Source organism: Scophthalmus maximus, chromosome 18 (assembly GCF_022379125.1).
Source record: "Scophthalmus maximus strain ysfricsl-2021 chromosome 18, ASM2237912v1, whole genome shotgun sequence".
Classification (NCBI taxonomy): domain Eukaryota; kingdom Metazoa; phylum Chordata; class Actinopteri; order Pleuronectiformes; family Scophthalmidae; genus Scophthalmus; species Scophthalmus maximus.
This window is the reverse complement of record NC_061532.1, coordinates 7,788,283-7,810,117: the sequence shown is the minus strand read 5'-3', so window position 1 is coordinate 7,810,117 and position 21,835 is coordinate 7,788,283. Positions and strand designations below refer to the sequence as shown.

At 43.1% G+C, this 21,835-nt stretch overlaps 1 protein-coding gene across 3 annotated transcripts in view; it reads left to right on the top strand.

The window, feature by feature from the left end:
• Positions 1-5,358: 5,358 nt before the first annotated feature.
• The window catches only part of pak5 (p21 protein (Cdc42/Rac)-activated kinase 5), a 62,515-nt gene continuing 46,038 nt past the window's right edge, over positions 5,359-21,835 (top strand). Inside the window, exon 1 of one of the 3 annotated variants that reach the window (XM_035617081.2) lies at positions 5,359-5,820. In XM_035617081.2, coding sequence (XP_035472974.1) covers positions 5,537-5,820 — 284 coding nt within the window. In that variant the 5' untranslated portion in view covers positions 5,359-5,536. The remainder of the gene's footprint in view (positions 5,821-21,835) is intronic. The other 2 variants (XM_035617082.2, XM_035617086.2) reach the window with 2 other exon arrangements.

The window sequence follows — 21,835 nt, the reverse complement described above, 5'->3', positions numbered from 1 at the left end:
AACCCTCTCAGCACATGGTCACTCCTCACTTCATCACTCCACCGTCACAAAGAAATACCACACCCTCACGTCACAATGTGTATGTAAACAATATGTGGAGGGCAATGTGTTAGCTTTAAATGTATTTAATCTATTTAGTTTTGTTCATGATATCTTTATTTGCCCCAGAAGAGTGCTTCTCCAGACTTTAGTTGGTAATCAACGTTATAAAAAGGAGTAAAACTAAAGCTAAAGGGAAGGAAAGTTAAGCAGTCAAATAAGCTCCTGGCTAAACTCAATAGCAGTCCCTAGATGTTTTTATAATATAAAAAATGGTGTGTAATCTCTTAGTCAGGTCTAGTCAAGCCCAAATCATAGCAGTAGTTATTAGTAGTACTCTTCATATAGAGCTTATATAGATTGTACTCTACTATTCACACAGACCCCAACATTCCTGTCAGGATCTGCAACATTAGGGGCTTTGGAATGACTCAGATATTTTGGAACTCTTCTGGCTTGAATTTTTATTTAGTTTTGTTTGAATTCCATATGCTTTGGTGGTTAGCACTGTCACAACGAGGGTTCCTCGTTTGAATCCAGATTCAGACGATCCAGGGCCTCTCTGTGTGGAGTTTGCATGTTCTCCCTGTGTCTTCTCTCCAGGTACTCTACCGGAGTTTGAGTTTTGGATCTTTTGGGTTCCCTTTGCCTGCCACCCTTGCCTGCCGACTTTAAGTGGGCACTGTGGGACAGCGGCAAAGAAGATCTCTCCTTTAACCCGAAGAAAAAACCCTCAAGACAAAGCAGGTTCTGGTTGACCACTGGTTGCATTGAGAGAGAAGGAGAGAGGAGGAGGAGTAGGGTGGTGGTGGTGGTTGCAATGACCTTTTTTTCCAACCATAACTAGATCCACTGACAGCACAATGGCCTGTTTTTCTGTTAATATGGTTCACTTCACTGTTGAGCAGTCATGGGACACTGATGCCATATCTGTCTAAGCTACACATAGTAACACAATTACAGCAAACAGACAAAGACGTCAGGACCCGCTGCTGTTTTCTGTCTGTTCCAGTGACTCCTGCTCATTGACACCGCTCCGTACAGCCCCAGGTTATCTCACTGTATTGTCACACTTCAGATTTCATAGTTTTCTTCATGATAGCTGAACTGTCTTGTCTTCTTATAACATGTTAAAGTATTGATTTAGAAAATTATGGTAAACCGGATAGATGTCAGGGTTAAATTATAAATCTCCAGGGTCACGACTTCATAACAAGCAACACTCACATACACGTGCATGCATTCACACAATTGCATGGTTGTCCTCACACTATTATTAGATTATCCATCACCTCAGCTGAAAAATGTCATAAATTGCAGAAATGTCTTAGAATGCTGAGACTTAATCCTCAAAGAATTCAGTGGCTGACATTCATCCAGCTTGGTCTTTAGGTTTTAACTCTATCGGGAGACAGGGAATGAGGAGAATCCTTAATATATTGTATATTGAGAATAAAATTTACTGTAACTCAATATACTGTAACTTGATTTACTGTAAACAAAGTTGACCCTTTCACTTAAGTAGCCGCTTTGGGTAACAGATAACTATTGTACATATCAGAAAAGCTTTGATCAGTCCATAGAAAAAAGTGGGTTAAAGTATCATAACTTGAGTTTTTTTGTATTCAAGTAATAATTGACTTTCATGCTAATGAGCCCAGCTACAATTTATGTTATTCACAAAACACCTTGACATTTTAACAGTGTTTTAGCAACAGTTTTACAGTGCCTGCTTTGAAGCTAATGTACCATGTTAGAAATGTAATTGGTTAGAAAAAACACTGAAATATAAAAATCTATATTTCTGCCGCTGGTAAATAAACACTACACTAACAGGCTAACACCACTTGGTTGCTAAGCTTCCTGTGACGATTGTGGGGAATTGTTATGCTTCGGCTGCGTATTGTCAGCCCGTCAATAGCTCTAACTGGCATCGCTTGTTTCCTCAACCCAATCTGTCCCTATTAAACGATGCGATCAAAAAGAATTGCAAGTAAAACATTGTGCATGTGAAACATGTGAACTCAATTTGAATTTGAAAGCAAAGTACAGTGCTTCATTCGAGTGGATGTTTACCGTGTGGTCATGACATATGCTGTCAGCTGGGAGAGGGAGTCATGATGTCACTTGCAGGAGATCTCCTTTTATAGGTTCAACCAATGACAGGACAGAGGAAAAAGGAGACAACCATGAGGCGTGCTGCTGTTAGGCAGAAGAGAGCATCCTGGCAGGAGCAGGGTTTCCCAAAGCGACAGTGGTGGCATTAGCCTCTGATAAGCTCTGGGCCTGGTTCCAACACTCGTAAGCTGCAACCTCCTTATCTCCCCTTCTTCCCATTTCCCTCCTCTTTGCCACTTTTTCGGAAATAAAGTCAAAATTGCTGGGTGGTTTAAGTATAAAGAAACACTCCCTCAAGGTAATCCCCGAAACAGGGAACACGTCTTCATGTTTGCCTGTAATGAAAGGAGTTGTTTTCTATGAGATAGTGTTCTTCAATAACCTGTGGCTGTGTGGCATCTCTTACTGAGGAAAAAAAAGCTAAAGATGCTTTTGTGCTTTCTAAGAGCGAGTGAACACGAGAGATAAAATCAAGCAGTGTGTAAGAGTGTGGTTGATGTTTTCAAAGAAAACAATATTGCTGCCGTTGCCATGGAGACAGCAGCACATTTTAGCACGGGGCTCAGTGTGTGTGTTTGTGTGTGTGTGTGTGTGTTAAAGTCATCATCACATCTGGGCCACTACGAGGTCAATTGTGTGTGTGTGTGTGTGTGTGTGTGTGTGTGTTAAAGTCATCATCACATCTGGGCCACTACAAGGTCAATTTAATAATCACAAAGGATTACAGGGATGCTTTGACTTGTGTTTCAGACATAACTAGCAGCCACTAATACTCACTGTAATAATCTTTGTGCTCCCACAATTCACCACTAGATGGAGCCAAAATTCTCACAAGAGAGAGATTCATCATCTTTATGGACACTATATATTTCATATTACCTTTATGTCCTAATATTGTTGTTGTTGATTGTCATTCCTGTGGTTTGTGTGTTTATGCATGCCTGTAAACCAAATTTCCTTTGGCAAATAATAAGAAAGTCAAAGCTGAAACAATCACTCTCCCCAAAGCTTTAAAGAAATTACAAACTGCAACACCTTCCAAAAATAAGAAAAAATATTCCTTTATTTGTCCCAAAATGGGGAAATGTGGGTCTATTGTCCCCAAATACATATCTTGAGTATCATCTAGTCCTCAAGAGATATATTGTCACTGTGTTTCCAGAGTCAGTGTTTCCAATATGATTTGTACCATTCTTACCCTAGTTACTCTGGGACTTCCACCTTCCATCTTGAGCTCTATCTAGACACCATCTTGAACTCACGTGATATAATTTAATTACCAAACTGCATCACCAGGCTCCCTCACCATGAGAAGGATAGATGTGGCTGTCCATAAAGCCCATAATAAGAGTGTCTCAGCCTGGAATAGTCCTGAGCTGAAGGGGTGTTCCCACTGCTTAAAGTCTGGTCTCACATTTCCCACGGAGATTTATGGGCGGTAGGAAGGCCGCATGGGTGATGGAGGAGGTGAGGACAGTATCATTACAAGAAGACAAATCACTGGGGCAAGGAAACGATCTAGTAGTGAAGAGGAGTGTGACAGTTTGCAAAGTGCAAACACTTTTGCAAGCTTTTAATGTAAAAGCGGATATGCAGAGAGCAGAAATGCCCTTCTGATTCATTCTGGTGGCCATTAAAGTCACCACCTGCAGGACCAGCTGGTAAAATAGAAAAGGAAAGCTGTTTCTTTGCAAGCAAGTCAACTCATCAGGCTGATGAGCCTAAGGGAAGATGGTACAAAAAGGACATGTGCTCGCAGCTCCCTCATTGATCCAAACAAGAGAAGAGCTAATTGTTTCTCTACCTCCTCTCTCATTTTTTCCTCTTCATCAAACAGTCAGAAATAAGGACTGTTCTGTAGCAGTGGGAAAAACTGGAGCTCATGCCCTTGCACATTAAATTGAAGTAGTTGGGGGACGAGCCCTGTGCTACAAATGGCAAGTCAGATACAAAGATGGAACATTGAGGGCGGTGACACTGTCAGAGCTGGCAGAGGATGACCCACTGTGAATATCCTGAATGCTCTGGGCCATAGCCTGTGTCCGGCTTCTGTTGAAAAACAAACAAACAAACAAAAATACAATGTCATATATTCTCTTACAGTAGGCAGAAGAAAAATGTAATCTTTATACACTAATGCACTTCAAAGGATGTCGGGCTCAGTTTTCATCTGAAACAAAAGTTCAGTTAAGTTTTAAGCCTGAGCAAAAAAACAACAACAATAACAACAACCATATTTGTATATTAATATGCTTTATTGCCTAATCTTGAAGCCTTGTTTCGAGGAGCATTCCTGTGCCAAAATCGAAGAACTCTGTGCTTAAGTGTTGGAAATTCCCAAATAAATGCATGTATTATAAATTACGTGTGTTTAGACAAATTACCACAGATATGCAATCAGGTTCTATTCCATGATAAAGTATTCCAAGTCATATATACATACAAAATCATGATGCAGAAACTATCAGCTCTCCTAGAGTCTCTTAACCTTAACTGTTTATCCACAACTTTTATTTCAACATTTGTAAAATACCTTATACCTTTTTTTCAGTCTTTCACAGTTGATTTTCACTAGCCTATATATTGTAACAACTGCGTGTTACTTTAGCTAGCCTTTCTCTTTAATCAAACCATCAATTAACAAAATGCTTTCAGCTAGGACTGTCTGTTCCAACTGTCTAACCATAACTTTTAGATAAGCAATGTATTTTTCAGGTATTTATTTCAACCATTTATCAATTACCTTAATCAATTTCAACCATTTCTAATTTCAAATTAATTGTTTACCCCTCTCCACTCACTTGCTAACTAGTGCTAACACTCCCAACCCAATTGCAACACATGCATTCGGTTGAATGGGTTAGCTTAAAGTGAGTTTATCAACAACTTTTAGTTAAACTATTTGTAAAGTACCTTTCACTATTGTTTTCCCACTATTAACCACTTACATGTCACTGTTTCTGAGGCTATCTCTTGAATTTAACCACGAAATTGAGTGTTAGCGGAATGCGTTTAGGTAGGACCGTCCTTTTTAACCGTTTACCCATAACTTTTAGATAACACTTCAGGAATGTATTTTAGCTATTTCTTTCAACCGTTTATCAATGTCAACCATTTTTAATTAAAATTTTAACCGTTTAACCCTCTCTGCTCACTTGCTAGCTAAGCTAGTGCTAACACTCTGCCAATCGCAACACTTCAGGTGTTCAGCTGGAGGTCACTCAACAGTCAATATATACATATTTTCAAATAGCCTAAAGTGTTTTGTGATGTTGAAATGAGTTGAACTGAATGTCTTCATGTGTCACTGTCACACAGTTGGAGGCAGGGGGCTCCCGGTGAGCGGTCCTCACTGCCGGTGCAGCCGTGGGTGGAACTGATGTGGCCGGAGGAAGTCGTCCCTCCCTGCTCCGCCGCACAGGTGCTCCACACATCCACGCATCCTCGGCGCTCCACGCCCTCTCCGCCGCCGCCGAGCGCGCTCATTGGCTCTCGCCCCCAACAGCCCGGATGTAGCGCACAGGAGCGCACAGTCCGCCGCTCAGTGATGATAACATGGCGCTGGCAGGCGCATAACGGTGCCCACCACGGTGACACTCTGCACAGTAACAGACCAACACAAGCGACGGGACATGTGAGCTGCTCGACCCCCGACGCGAGCAGGTAGGTCCGGAGCATTTGGTTCGACAAATGTGTGATTTTTGGGGTGGAGAAAAAAAATGCAGCTACTGCTGCTGCTTCTTGCAGGGGGCAAAAAAAACCCCCCGCCGCCGCTGTGTAAAGGCGGAACGCTCGTCTAATGCCTCGGTCTGTGTCGGTGTGTCCGCGGGTTTAACGCCTCACACCGAAACAGCCGCGTCATCCAGGACAGGTCCGCGGCGCCGGCCGCGACGTGTTGTGCACAGTGTGTTGTCGGGGCTGTCAGGCTCCGTGCGTCGACCGCTGTCCTTGGTGTTGAACCGGGTGGGCAACGTCACACCTTCATGTACACACGCACGCCGCCGCTAGCAGACTGGAGGCCTGTTCCTGCCCGGTTGCCCCTGGATGCTGCCACTGTTGCTTCATCGAGGAGGAATTGTTGTCGGTGGCTGGTGGTCGAGGGGGACACATCACTGTTATAATGTGGTGGGGTCTCACAGTGACTACTCGGTGGTGAGTCCCTGCACCAGAAGCACTCATGTTGCTGTATGTCTTTATTATTATTATTATTTTACTGTCACAGCATCCCGTTTATTGTAGCACTGCTCTGTGTCAGTGATGATGACAGTGCAAGACATGTATTTGCACTGCCTGCCTGCCTGCGTGCGTGTGTGTGTGTGTGTGTGTTTGCAGCCAATCAGAGTGCGAGTGTGTTCTGACTAATGTAGGCCAGGTGAGGGCAGGAACAGATGGCTTGTTTTCAAGTTCAGTGTGGCTTTTGGATTAGAATGTGTGTGGACGAAAATTAAAAGTGGTGGCTATAGGCCCTCTGAGCTGGGGTTCCCCCCTCCTAAGCCAATGATCGCCCCAACAGCAACCCTCTGTTAATAGGGGCAATAATCACATGTAGCACAAAACCTGGCCGGTGATATTTGTTCCTTTTTGTGAGCTAAAGGTCAGCTCGAGTGCATCAGCAAAATGTTCTTAGTTTCACCCCATGTTTTTCCGCAGGTCGTCCATGCCCAAATTAGTTAACATACAATAAATGTGGGGCATAAAATCTTGGGTTAGGGTTAGAATAAAATGTTGTTATACCTTATTCTGCACAAACTATGGTGGCTAAACTGACCTGAAGAGCAATAACCTTCCACTTCACCTCTGCACTTTGGCCTCTTTTCTTATAATAATTGTGCCGTGATGATTGCTTTTGTAAAAGTAAAACCCATTTCCATCAGTGACAAATTAAGGTGGCACTCCAGCAATTTAGGATTACAGCAGGGCACTTGTGAGAGGCTGATTAGAAAATGAATGGTAAAAAAAAGAAGAAAGAATTATCCCACGAGATGATGCTGTGACTTTCAGACTTGATATGGGTCAAACTCCAAAAACAGTGGATCCTACAATTTCCATACTGCATCTCAATTTCAGCGTTCCATACACCCTACCTGCCTGGTAACACCCACATATTTTAAGCTCCATGTCTCTGGTGTTTTATTGCATGTGTCAACAAAACCCAAGCTGAGGTAACCTTGATGATATTAATATTTTTTCTCAAACTTGACACTGCTCCTCCAGAATCAAAGCAGCCATTATACAACTGTTTTCCCAGGATGATGAGTAGTCCTGGTGCCTCACACACTGATCTTCATGTGTCTGATTGTTGGGAGGCCCCTCGAAGCATCATCGCTGCTCCCCACATCTGCATCCTCTTCCCAGATTACACGACAATCAAAGGTGCTCTTTATTCGTCCTTTAGATATTAGGGGACGTGTATGTTATTTCAAAATTGAAGAAGCTGAGTCAACGTGTGGGTCCGTGTACGCTGGCGTGCACACTCCCTGGTTATCCACTCTGTAATGTATTCAGTGCCAGAAATGAGCACAACAGCTTTACATAATGATCAAAGCTTGAGGGATGCTAGAGCATGGCTTCAGCCTGCAGTAATAATAATAATAACCTTTGAAGTTATCACAATCCCACAACCTCATTCCCTTCATATTCTGCCCCTCTCTTTCTGTCTTTAATTCTCTCTGTGTCACACACAGACACAAACACCTACACACCCTCGCACAGACCCACTCGAAGGACCTCTCCTGTTTATTTTTCTTGATATGGGGTGAGCGCTGAAAAGAGGAGACCGATAACGAACACATGACTAACTATTTTAGTCCCGATGGCTCTGCACTCGACCGCTCCCGGGGGCCGGGAGGAGGCAGCCTGCATTGCTCACACTAAATCGCTATTATGTAACAGTCCGCTGGAGTCATAGATTGAGTAATTTTGGCCACAAAGAAGAAAATCGAGCCCTACGCTGCTGTGCCGGTCTTCTATGTTGGTGCCACTTCCTCAACCTTCAAGATTGACCTCACGTGCCACTGGCACAACGTATCTCTCTCTCTCTTTATCCCTCTCTCTCAAACAGTTTTTGAAATGCATGGGCGGGAATGTTATCTGTAATTGAAGTGTCTGAATCAGCCATCTATTTATATGGGATCCTCTCGAAAGACTCATTGGTCAACCAAGAGTCTGGCAGACTTATGCTGGTCGGTCTTGCTAATCAGGGAGCAGAGTTGGGGGGAATGGAGAGGAGAGGAGAGGGGAAGGAATATGGTAGAATAGATATGAGACATGAGAAGAAACGATATACGAGGGGGTAGACAAGAGGTGGAGCAGGACAGGGGACCAGAGGAGATGAGGATTGCAGTCTAGTGGTGCTGGTGGTGGTTTAACAGGAGGAGAGGATGAAAGGAAAAATAGAGACGCTTTAAGTATTGGGATTTAAAAAAAAGGGGGGTTAAATGGTGAAGTGAAGACAGAGATGATGAAACTGAGGGGCTGAATCCAGCAGAAAAAGAAGAGCAAATAGGAAGGATGATCTTATTGGAGAAAGAATGTAGAAGCAGAGTCTGAATATCTCTGTGTGTCTGTGTTGGGGGTCTTGCTTCCCCTCAGTCTGTCGCTTCAGGCTCACTTCAGCTGCAGCCGAGCAGTCCATCTGAATGCCAGACTCATCTTCAGATGTCAGCACTTTTGTCCCACAGTATTGCATTTTGCTGTTTTTGACCTGGGATTTGGAAAAATTAAGAGAAGAAGCTTCCCTTGTGTTTTCTGCATGACTTGGCATGTCAGTAACAAAGTGTGTGTATGTGTGTGTGTGAGAGGTAGGGGAAGACAGACAGAGAGAATGAGTGAAGCGACAGTAGGACAGAGGAGGAGAGGGGAACACAAGCAATTTAGAAAAATATAGGGAGAAAGAGAGAGTGTGTGTGTGTGTGTGTGTGTGTGTGTGTGTGTGTGTGTGTGTGTGTGTGTGTGTGTGTGTGTGTGTGTGTGTGTGTGTGTGTGTGTGTGTGTGTGTGTGTGTGTGTGTGTGTGTGTGTGTGTGTGTGTGCTTGCACGTGCGTGTGTGCGTGAAGGCTAGTGTCTTTCCAGGCTGTAGCATGGATAATAATGGATCGTCCTACCACCAACAACTGACATGTTTCATATACATAAACACTATACACAGGGCACACACACACACACACACACACACACACACACACACACACACAGTTAACCTAGATACTCGCACAGAATCATAATTAGTAGAAGAGACACAGTCGACTGACATCCACTTCAGTTTTCTCAGTCTAGCTTGTGTGTGTCTGCGCTCAATGAGGCTGTTCTACTTCTTTCCCAATTCCCAGCTTGTCCAAATCTGGAAAGGCCTGGCTAGCTCTATGCTGGATGTGTGTGTGTGTGTGTGTGTGTGTGTGTGTGTGTGTGTGTGTGTGTGTGTGTGTGTGTGTGTGTGTGTGTGTGTGTGTGTGTGTGTGTGTGTGTGTGTGTGTGTGTGTGTGTGTGTGTGTGTGTGTGTGTGTGTGTGTGTGTGTGTGCGCGTGACACTGGTCATGGGGCTAAGGCATCAGAGGGCACTGATGAAGAGGCCCAGTGAAGCTTGAATACCCAGTGATGCCCTCAGGCTACTGAGCGCTGCATCTGCCTCTGCTGCTGCCCAACAAAGTGCTGGCCCTTGCAGCCCTGTCACCCGCCCTCCAGGCTGAGGGAGTTACACTATTTCTGTATAAGTGTGTGTGTGTGTGTGTGTGTGTGTGTGTGTGTGTGTGTGTGTGTGTGTGTGTGTGTGTGTGTGTGTGTGTGTGTGTGTGTGTGTGTGTGTGTGTGTGTGTGTGTGTGTGTGTGTGTGTGTGTGTGTGTGTGTGTGTGTGTGTGTGTGCGTGTGTGCGTGCGTGCGTGCGTGCGTGCGTGCGTGCGTGCGTGCGTGCGTGCGTGCGTGCGTGCGTGCGTGCGTGCGTGCGTGCGTGCGTGCGTGCGTGCGTGCGTGCGTGCGTGCGTGCGTGCGTGCGTGCGTGCGTGCGTGCGTGCGTGCGTGCGTGCGTGGTGGGCGGTGAACGTGTGTGTTAACGCGCCTCAGTTTCCGTGCATGTTGGCAAAAAGGAGAGGGATTCTTACAGTGTGGTTCTTTCAACAATAGGCAGAGGCCTAAATCTGTTGTGAACATGTACAAGCGTTTCCCCCGTGTCTGTGTATGTGCATGTATTAGTAAACTGCTGTAGTAACCAGTTGGAGCTTAATTCCAGTTTAATCGCCATTAAAGCGATACATGTCTACAATGGGCAGCCTCAGAAAGCCAATTGCTGTGTCTGCACCCTCCCCCTAAAGAGTTTGACCATGAGTGTTGTAAAAGATACGCATGGAAAGAAAAAAGCTATCAACGGCACTGACTGAGTTTGTTTTCAATTATATATTGGTTTTTTTTGAAAAGTGTAGATATGGTTGTACATATTTAGAACAACACTCTCCAATAGAACATGTATTTATAATGTGTCGGGCTTTATGCTTCCGACAAACTGGCAGCAACAAATATTATATTTCAAGTCTTGAGACCAAATTGTATCTTACAAAAAGAAACCATTTTTCAAAACGCTACGCGTACATATATACGGACATACATACGTACATAGTCACAGCGGCTCATCTTTGGAGTCAGGCTGCAAACTGACCATCTTAAATGCATAAAATCTTAATAAATATTTAGGTGAGTTTCATAAAGTCTTATGGTCATGCAAAACTGTGTGTGACACGACTGCCCTCAGCGTGCCAGAGCAGTTCTGGTGTGATTATTCTTGTTGCATGTGTTGTAACTATTTATACATGTCCTGGTATTTGTTGCATTTCTGGTGCTCGCACTCTTCTATGTGCTTTGTCCTTATGGGCCACTGTACTTTAGGGTCATGATTGGGCAAAGTTTTGCTCAACTCTTTCAATGTGAAAGAAAAGCTGTGTCCCTCTCATTTCTTTCATATCCACTGTTTTGCAAAACACCAAACCTGCACCTTTGGGACATTAAGGAAGGCTAGGAGGACCTATAGTTCCTACAACATCAAAAATGACCAATATATTATATCACATTATTGTTGTTTTTAAGGCAATGAATGAATAAGGGCTGACACAAAACATTCAATCTAACGACTACCTTTATCTCCCTAATTTTCATCTTTACTTTTACTTAAGTGTCTCTTCTTTTGGTTGATCTCTGAGTGTGAGCCACTGGTTTTCACTGCCACTGTAAAGACAGTTTTCCCCGAAATGTTGCAAATCACGTTAAAAGAAAAAAGTTGCATAGCATGCCATCATAAACACAACTCATAACCTGAAGCGGCAGCAGCAGTTGGTCTTAAACCAAGAGATCCCTCTCTTTAATTACTTACTTCTTTTGTTACTCCTGGCAGTCTTCTCCACCTATCTTGAAAGCTGCAGGCTTCCAGATGGGCCCCAGACTTCTACAAAGCCTGTAGACACAGTGCCGCTGCACCTCCTATTTCATGTGAAGTGTTAAAAAAAAGGCCATCTTGCGTGCTCATTTTTATTTCCTCATACAGAACATTGGCAGCTAATTTGAAATTAATTGTGTGATAAGTGAACCTGCAGCTCGTATTTATTACTTTGATGCTGATCAGTTCAGTGTTGTTTTTTTATGATGTGGTTGATGTATTTGAACAAGTGCACTGGTTCGCGTTGGGTAAATCACTTTATAGAGCTCATAAAACATTTTAATTGTTGCACATGTGCGTATTATATGCCAGGTTCCAGTACAGGAATCCTGCAGTAAATTATGCCTCATTTGTGGAAATTCTGCTCTGGGTGTATTCTACTCTTACAAAGATGTGTTGTAGAGGCAAGACTACTATCCAGGAGTGAGTTTTTGTGCAAGTGTAGACGCTCTCATCTGCTTTCATCCTACACAGTGATAACTGAGAAAGAAGGAAGGAAGGAAAAAAAATAAGCAAATGGGGGGGGAAAGGTATCCTGAAGGGATCTTTGTAGTCGCTTAACGCCTTCCGTCATCTCGCCAGCCAGTACAGTCCGACGGTTGTCAGCCAACTCTTTCTGTTTTGTTCTGTGATTTGAGATCAGTCAGGTGGAATTTCATCAAAGCAGACTTGAATAAGGACATTCATTATGGCTCAGCTTGATTCATTACCATCCCCCCGCTCCCTCACCCACACGGGGAGACTTCAAAGGAAAGTGAGGGGTTGAAGATGCAGGCTGCTTCCTCCCTCTGTGAGGTGATCATGAGACGGCGTGCAACAGAGGCCCAAACTTGACCGCTGTGTATTTGAGCCAACTCAACCCGACCTTTGAACTATCTCGCTCTATACAGTTTTGATCATTCACTAAGCCCTTAGCTACTAGTGGTGCATGCATGTAAAGCTTAACCTGTTTGGTTGGCACACACATATGGTGTGGATGATAATAGGGGCAGATTTACCACTTGAAATCCTTTGAAGCAATTGGTTCTTGATTTCAGATAAGAGATGGAAGAAGGCAGCATTTTCATTTCTAGCCAGCCAACGTCAAGTTTCCCCACTGCCACGGTCAGATTTGCTCAATATTAGCTCAATTAGTAGGCTGGAAATGCTACCTGTGTCTGACTTCAAACGGTAATGTTATAAATGAGTTCTTAAAGTTGATGGCGACATACTAAAGGTGATAAAAGACCAATGGTTCAGCCAGCCATGTGGAAGACATGGAAGCATGGTTCTCCTATCGCTGTGTAGGGTGTGTTGGTCCTTGTATTATAAATGTTAGAGGAGTAACCATTACTTTTAGTGAATGTAAAGTAATACGAAGTTTGGCTTGGGGTGCTGGAGAGTAAACTTCTCAGAATACAACTTAGCAGTGCAGGGCCATTAATGTTAGCATAGACTCTAACAGCTTCCAGGACTGGTATAATTCTACACAGGGAACATGCCAGTTGTGAACAGCCTGGATTTTTTGATGTAACCCCACAATCTTCGGTAGTTTCGATGAGATGCTTCCTGCGCCTACTACAATCCCACACACCTTCTATCCCCACAGTTCTTCTTCTGACCAAATTAGTGAAATCCATTTAGTCAGCATTACAGAGGACACATAGTGTCATGTTGTTTAGCTAATTATACAGAATAGATGACTGTCTGATTGGACACAGTCAGTGGACACTGATTTATATGAGTCAAGACAATCTTATCTATCTCAACATTTGTTGTGTGGCTCTTGTCACTGGACAACTGTGTCGAAACAGTATAATCTCCGTTGTCCAGTCAAAACATGTCTGCTTGTATTCACAGTGACATCAACACATCCACATCCATCCGGTCTTGACTGCAAAACTAACTCTGAACTTAACAACTCATTGTTTAAAGAGCCACACACAAATGTTGAGATATATTAGATTGTCTTGACTCAAATAAATCACTGTCCAATGACTGTCCACTGACACAGGGTGGAGGATGTCATGCTCCACTCCTCTTCTCCCCATCTCTTCTTCCTCCCTCTCCTTTGGACTATGAAGAGTGTTGCTTCTCTTCCCTCATCAGTCAAAACCAGCGATATGGCCTAAATTTAGCACTGCTTGGAAACTTGACCATCACACAGATTAGCGTCTTCGATGTGACGTCTTAAGATGGCCCCCAGCTGGGGACCCAACACAACTCCCGGCATAAAAAAATGTGTGTGTGTGTGTATGTGTGTCTGAGAGAGACTGTGTAAGAGATTGTGTGTATGTGTTTGTCAGTGTGCACATTTGATTTTTAGACTTGAGTCCTGCATGAGCGCGCACACACAGACATGAGCACATATGCACCAAGACTCATACATACAGCGTGTGCTTGACCAAATATATATGCACTCACATGAATACTCACTTATCCTGAACCAGCCACACACACACACACACACACACACACACACACAGAAATACACACATTAAGGCGGGCGGCTAATGACGTAGGGTAGGACAGAGCGCACAGATGCACTGGCTGAATAGATTAAAGCGTTCACCCAATGACACAGCTGTGCTCTCTTTGATGCCTGGGCATGAAACTGCAGGAAATTTCAACAAAGGAGGGATGCAGAGACGTAGCTGATAAAAAAAAAAGGAAAAATTTCTGACGTGTATGGCCTGTTAATGCTCTGTAACTTGTCAGATGAGCAACAGCTGCAGGCTAATGCTCGTCTGCTGTGCCTGTTAGATTGATTGATATTTGTGGAGTACTTTGTAAGGCTGTCAACCCCCGTATAAAATCTTTAATTGTTTGTTATTATGTAATTACTGTCCAACTCTTTCAAAATTTACAACCACATTATGCACCTACAAAATAATAGTTTGCATCTTTAAAGCAACATTGTGCAGATGAACGCGTGTTCAGGAAGCAGCTGTTCACATCCTTGTGCTTTTTGGATGGACTTACTAATTCATAGTTGGGTTGAATGTAGCTGTCTATTAGTGTGAAGGGAGGCTAAATGTGCAGCATATAGGCTTGTAAGCTGTATATTCTCCATGGGGGTTCGCTGTTTGCTTTTTGGGTCGTTTATTTATTTATTTTTCCATATAGGAGCTCCAGCAGTCTCGCAGGGTTCTGGTTGTGCAGCATTCGGTGCACTGCCAACATATCTCTAATTAAGCCCGGCACAAGTTTCTTTTAAACCACCCGTGTGTGTATAAGAAAAAACACAAAACTCCTTGAGTCTTCCGTGAGATGCAGGAAGAAGAGGAAGAGGAGGAGGAAGCTGCATGCTGCTGAAATATAAATGGGCTTGCACATCTTTGTTTGTTGTGTGTTTTTGCAACAAAGCAGATAAAATGGATGGACCCATGTAAAGGCCACAGTTCTGCCCAGGATTCTAATTGTTTAACAAACTAATATACTGAAAGGAAGTTGTTTGGGCAGATTCAGAAATTCTGTATCTGTCTCCCATTAATTCACATATCTCATGTTGCAACTTACTGTACAAATTCATCAGTTGCTTTCATTTACATTATCTGGTTAGAAATAGCATGACGTCCTTCACCCAAAGAGCCACCAGCAGAAACTCCTTCACCTCGATCAGTCCTGCTAGCAGCCATGCCGTCTATTTTGTGACGCTGCAGGTAAAAGGCAGTTTTCCTGATTGTGCAGTTATGCAGCATGCTACAATGCATTATGAATTATTTGGCTTTGTTTTTCCCCTGTCATTCTATTATCCTTCCAGCTAAGCCTCTTCATTTCCTCAGACGACTGTGCCACTGTGCATTTCCCTCTCTGTTTATCCGTCTCCAGAAATGAACCATGCACGGAAGTGTGTGCGTGCGTGCGCGTGTGCGTGCGTGTGTGTGTGTAATAGGAAACGTTGTGTTTAAGGGTGATGATTGCTTTGGCCCCCGTGGTTTACAAGCAGACAAGGTAATGGCTGCTACTTTCCCAGTGTGTGTGTGTGTGTGTGTGTGTGTGTGTGTGTGTGTGTGTGTGTGTGTGTGTGTGTGTGTGTGTGTGTGTGTGTGTGTGTGTGTGTGTGTGTGTGTGTGTGTGTGTGTGCTCGTGTGTGTGTGTGTGTGTGTGTGTGTGTGTGTGTGTGTGTGTGTGTGTGTGTGTGTGTGTGTGTGTGTGTGTGTGTGTGCCCGTGTGCGTGTGCTCGTGTGCGTGTGTGTGAGTGTGTGTGTGTGTGTGTGTGTGTGTGTGTGTGTGTGAGTGTGCCCGTGTGCCCGTGTGCGTGTGCTCGTGTGTGAGTGTGCGTGTGTGAGTGTGTGTGCTTGCGCTGAGCAATAGGAAATTAAGCTATGCGCTGCCTCGATTTACAAATAGTAGCTTGGGTTATTGGGCGGACATCTTCATGAGAAAAATTGTTTCCAAATGTTTCTTTTTTAAACCTCCTTTTGGAATAAACAGTCTCAACACAAGGCCCATGCATAGTTGCTGTTGTAGAGATTTCCGCACATATGAAGTTTTCAAGTTTAGTGATGAAGGTGGCAGCTTTATCAAAATTCCTAGTCAGAGATACACAAAACATTTTGCTGACCGAATTGACAGAAATCATTATCAGTTTGAAAACAGTAGTCTCCAGCTGACTTTTTATTATGTTTCTGCTGTTGATGTTTCTGCTGTTGATGTTATGCAATGTGTAACCTCTATAAACTACTGTAGTTGTTGGTAATATCCTCCTAGGTCTTGGAGGTAACGCTCAGTTTCTAGGGTTGGCACTTGGAAGTGAGTTGCTCTTTTTGTTCACCACCCTCCGAGCTGAGCTGCCGTTCCTATCGATCTATAGCATTTCTTTTACTATCCAGGATTTTAGGGATCTTTCTGAAATAAGTTGCATTAGTTAATTGAGGAGGAAAACTGTCGTATTTGCCGCAATTACAGTAAACCCTGATATTGTTCTTAGCTATATCTTTAAGACTGTCCTTGAGAAAAGGCATGACCATGAAGGCTGCTACATCTCCTCTTGCTTATACCAATCACTGTCAGTACATCTGTGTATAGTGTGTGGATGTGCTGCATTTTATTTATAGCCTTTGAATTGAAATATGCAATGAACAATGCATATTAATTTGTTATTTAAAAACTTTTTCTAATATGTGTTTGTATTTGCGGTTTGTAGTTGAATGTCATCGAAAGACTCCAGAGCAGAACTTTTTCATCAAATACTGTGAATGATTTGAACAGAGAGTTAATGTCATGCCGGTGAAAATGGAAAGAAAGAGTGATGAAGAACAGGAAATCTGGGAGGAAGAAGAATCAGTTTAATTTAACTGCGTGATGTCTGAGACTAAGAACACACCCACTCTCATTTTGTGGGGGGTGCACATCTGATTGAAATGGCCTCTGACAATATTATCTACCTCTGCTTCTTCTTCCTGTAGACGATGAGTAAGGCAGGGGAGAAAAGCCATGAGGGAAATACAGAAGAAGCTTTTATTCCTTTTACACTACATTGCCATTAAGAAAGGACACATTTTCTACACTTTTTGTACAAAATTTGTGCATTAGAGCATTTTTAAATGTTCATTTCTGGCCACTTTGCATTTATCTTGTGTTTGCACCAAGTTGTGATGTAAATTGGTTTTTTAAGTTCCCTGTTTCTATGATTCAAAAACATTGTGACGCTTGAACAAAAAAATGTCTACTTGCAAAAAGCATATGAGTTCTGTGTTGAGGAATTTAGTTGTTTCTTTTTTGGCCACTTGTAATCATGTCATGACCCCTAAGAGTCACCGTTGCTGGGTCCCGATCTCCAGATTGTAAAACCACTGTCACAGACGCTGGAATGTGGTCACACTGCTGCCGGTGGGTGCCACTGGCAGGAAATCAGCGGCTATGTGGGGTGTGTATATCCGTGGCCTTTTTCCACGGATCTTAGGCCTGAGCACTCAAACAAACACACACACATTCATGCACACCCCCCGTGTGTCGACGCACAGCGGCCCTAATCCCGCTATGTTATCATTGAGCATCAGCGTGTGAAGTCATGTGGACCGGTATGAGTCTGCGGCCGAGACTGAAATGCTGCGCAGCCGAGATCCGCTGATGAGAGCGTCTCCGCTGGACGCATGTCATCCTTTCACACCCGGACCCACCGCTGCCTAGTGGCGCACATTAGCTCAGAAGCTGTTTGGTGGAGAGGGAAGGCCAGGCTATATTTAGCATTTAATGTTGTCAAGAGCTGTTGCAGTCAGGAGACTAGTCAGAAATCTTTTACTGCGCTAATCTGACATTTCTGAAAACAAAAATCACATATAGTATGCCATTTGTTTTATCCTCCAGAGTACAAAGAGACTGTTTGTTTTGTGCTCTATAGAGACTCTGGATAGTGAACAGATTTTGTTAATCCATAAATGTTTGTTTCAGCTGCAGTTGAGCTTTTTTTCGACTGAAGTAAACCAGAAAACAGGCCCGTGTGTCTCTGTACTCATCATTTTCCCATCTACGTTGGGGTCGAGGATTTGTTCCACGCGAGTATTGAACTGCATCGGCTTAAATGCTCAACATGGCACACACACACACACACACACACACACACACACACACACACACACACACACACACACACACACACACACACACACACACACACACACACACACACACACACACACCACACACACATTGTCTTTGTCTCTATTTGTTTGGAACATGATTCACTTGGTGTGATCTAAATCAAGAGATTGATCCTCCTAGCTGTTGTGCAGACTCACCTTTTTTTTTTTACTAATCAGCGACACTGTCATTTACACACATTTCACCATTTTATCTACATGTTGGTCTAAAACCAAGTCATCAAAGTGCCGACACAAACCGAGCATGTATTAACATAAGAATTCAAGACAAAGAGCTGAAGCAAGGCTCCTGAAACCAGAGGGAATATTTCAAAGACAAAGGTAAAGTGAACATCAGCACAACCTCTCCAAGATGAAAGCGGCCTGAAGAGTGATGCACATGTGTCATGTGCAGTGATGCTGAATCAGGTGTTTGTTGTCTGGACCAGTACACGTTTTTGGCTCGGTGGTTAATTGCAGCCTTTATTGAACAACTGTTGTAGGTTGTTTTTGGGCCAGTGCCTAAATTGAATTGTCACTTGTTCGCTCAATAGAGCTGATACTATTGCGAGCGATTGTTTTTCTTTTCAGTGTCAATTGAAATTTACATTTTTTTCCGTGGCTTTATTTTCCTTTTGTGTTTTTGGTTGTACCATATCCACTGAAATATATCATACAGTCCCATCATGTTGATTGATGATGATCATTTTTTCCTCCCAACTCAGTTTTGACGACACCATTGGTTAGGGTTAGGGCTTTGGTGACACAGCAAAGTGGACACACACATACACATACACCCAGAGGGAAAATATTTAGATTCTCACACTATGCTTAACTGGCGTACACGTTATATGACAGGCACCAGGAGTTTATCCACCCTTGTTTTTTTCCCCACGGCCTCTACCCTGAGCCTTTATTTGTTCATGTCAACCATGGGCCTGGACTGGCTTTTTATTGACTCACGGTTTTTATTTGTGGAAATGCGGTAGTTTTGTGTCGCCTGACCTGCATTCTGAATCTTCACACTGTTTTCACTGTGCCAGCACTGGAGGTGTCTCAGAGAACCCAATATCATTTTGATATGGTTATGTCAGACAGCAGATAGAGCCTGTGGGGAACATTGTTTCTAACAGACTGAAACCAATACGCATTTCCAACCATAAATGACAGTGGACCTTATTTTCCGTAAGACAGTTTTCTCCCTTGTAAAAGTCGGTGAGATGTAGGTCAACATGTTTTTAGGATGCTGAGCAATACTCACTGCCTTAGAACAGTCACTGTGGTAGAAAATGTGTGAACGAGCGTGTGGATAACTTGTGTGACTAACTCTCTATTAACCCTAAATCAGGTCAGTATTTGTGTGACTGTTTCACCTGACAAACGTGGGATTTTGGAAACGACGCCGAAAGCAGAAAGAGCCTCAACACAATAAGTGGCCAATGGAAGGCTTATCCCATCTCTTCTCTTTGTTTATGGGTAGAACCTGCATTTGTGCTCTTCCTTCATTTGTTGTTGTTTCTTGGCTGTCGAAGAAAAAAGAAACTCCCATTTTCTTTCCTGGTGTAAATCAAGCAAGACTGTCTGCTTGCTATCCATATTGGTATGTGCTTGATTGAACCCAGGTTAATCCAGTCAAAAGATGTCCCGTATCTATACATTACTGAGCTCTCGGTAGGATAGAAGCAGCGTCCTTCGTTCAGGCCTGGCAAGACTCTGATAATCTAGGTCAACAGGTATAAGCCTCCATTTACCACCCACAGCTAAAGACAAGTGAGGTGGAAGAGAAACACCAGAGTGAATGCATAGGAGGTGGAGGAGGAGATAAAGAGGAAATGGTGGCAGATGATTGGTTCACTGTCTGTACTGGTCTGATCAATGTTTTATAAGTATCACTGTTCTGTTCTAGGTTAGACTTATCTTTCCTCTCCCATGGGTGGGCTAATGGTGGAACTGTGAATCATACTGAACTGTGCTGTCGAGATAACGTCCTGCATTGTGTGAGTGTGTGGTGCTGTTTTTTCCCCTCAGCACAATTAACCAGCAATCCAATTAAACAAAATTACTTTTAATTTAGAGCACATGACGCCATTTAATTGATATAATTTCAGGCTGAACAGCAATCTTGCCAGATAAGGTTGAGGTTTCTATGGTTACAACTCTACTGTTATATGTACAGATACAGATATATTTATAGATGCCTTCCCACTGAAATATTTTTTTATTATTTTAGAAAAGGGTAGCAAATGAGTCAATTATTTTATTGGTTATTTCACAACATGTAATTGTGTGATATTTTGGTGTAACAGGTCAGATATTGCACATGGAGGTGGCCATTGTTGCAAAGTCAAGATGTTCTGATTCACCTGGTTGCCTACTCAACATGATCTCCTCAGTATTCCTCCCGTTTACTGCCGCTCTTTGTGTTTTTCTTTTCTATCCACAAGTGCGTGGTCACATGACATTTTGCTCCTTAAAACGAGGTCACACCGGTGCCTCTCCGCCGCATGTGTGTGGCTCTCTGAGGATTAACATTGATACTAGACGTGTCTCAAAACAGCGGCGTAAACTGGATTGTCCTCTGCCGGCGTGGTGAAAATCCCAGGCAGCATCATCTGTCAAAGCTGAAACGTTTGCTTGGCGTCCTTGGCTAAAACTTGAGGGATTGATATGCTGTCAGAGACATGTTATCCAACTCATAAACTTTTACAGAGGCTTGACCCCTGATATACCAGTCACACACATCGACCCTGTGCTGCCGTTTTATAGGTCACAGTTAGACAGAAACACTGTCTTATCATCAAACCCCTCCCACAAACAACTATTTTTAGATCATAGCTAAGGGCTGTCATAGCTAAAGGTCTTTTGACTTCATTAGGATTTCCTCATGCTGAGGTAATATGCATGGGTTAGTAAGAACAATACGCGGCATCCAAGTTATCTCAAATTAAAAAAGACATTAGCAAACCAAGTTTAAGGAAATATTTAAAGCTTAAACCTTGTGTTTGTCTGCTCTAGGGTAAGCTGCAAATGTTTGCATCTGTGGCTATATAGCGTTCTACCTCCAGTAGTAACCGAGCATCATTAGCTAAAGACTTTTCTTAGCTTTACATGTTATGTTAGAGGTTATGAGCCCTGGTCGTTAGAACATCCACGCTGTGGTAGCAGAAACTCATTATATAGTTGCTAAGTTAGTTCCTATTGTGTGTTGTCACGTTTTCCTTTTATTGACACTCCAACTCAACTCTAACTCCACCTCAGCAAAGCATTTCAAAACATTTTTGCAATATTAAGATGTTTGTTCCAAATTTTTGGCATTTCCACTTCCACTTTTTGTTATGCACAAATTGAAGATGCGAATAAAAACAGGTGGATAGAAACCAACCAATTAACTATGGTTGTGGCGATTGGTGAAGGTTATAACAGAATATTTTATTCACATTAAAAAAGACCCATAATAAGGTGGATTTATACATCGCCTTTCAAGGTACCCAAGTACGCTTTACAAAAACAATCCAAGGACAGAAAATAATGCTAAAGAAGCTGCTGGGGGTGATGACGCTAGTGATCAAAGGCCTCTGTGAACTGAGCTTTTTATGTGTCCAGAGATGGGACATTGCGGATCGCTGCTGGGAGAGAGTTCCACAGGGTGGGTGGGGGTTGCCACACGGAATGCCCCTGTCACCATAGGTTCTCAGGCTC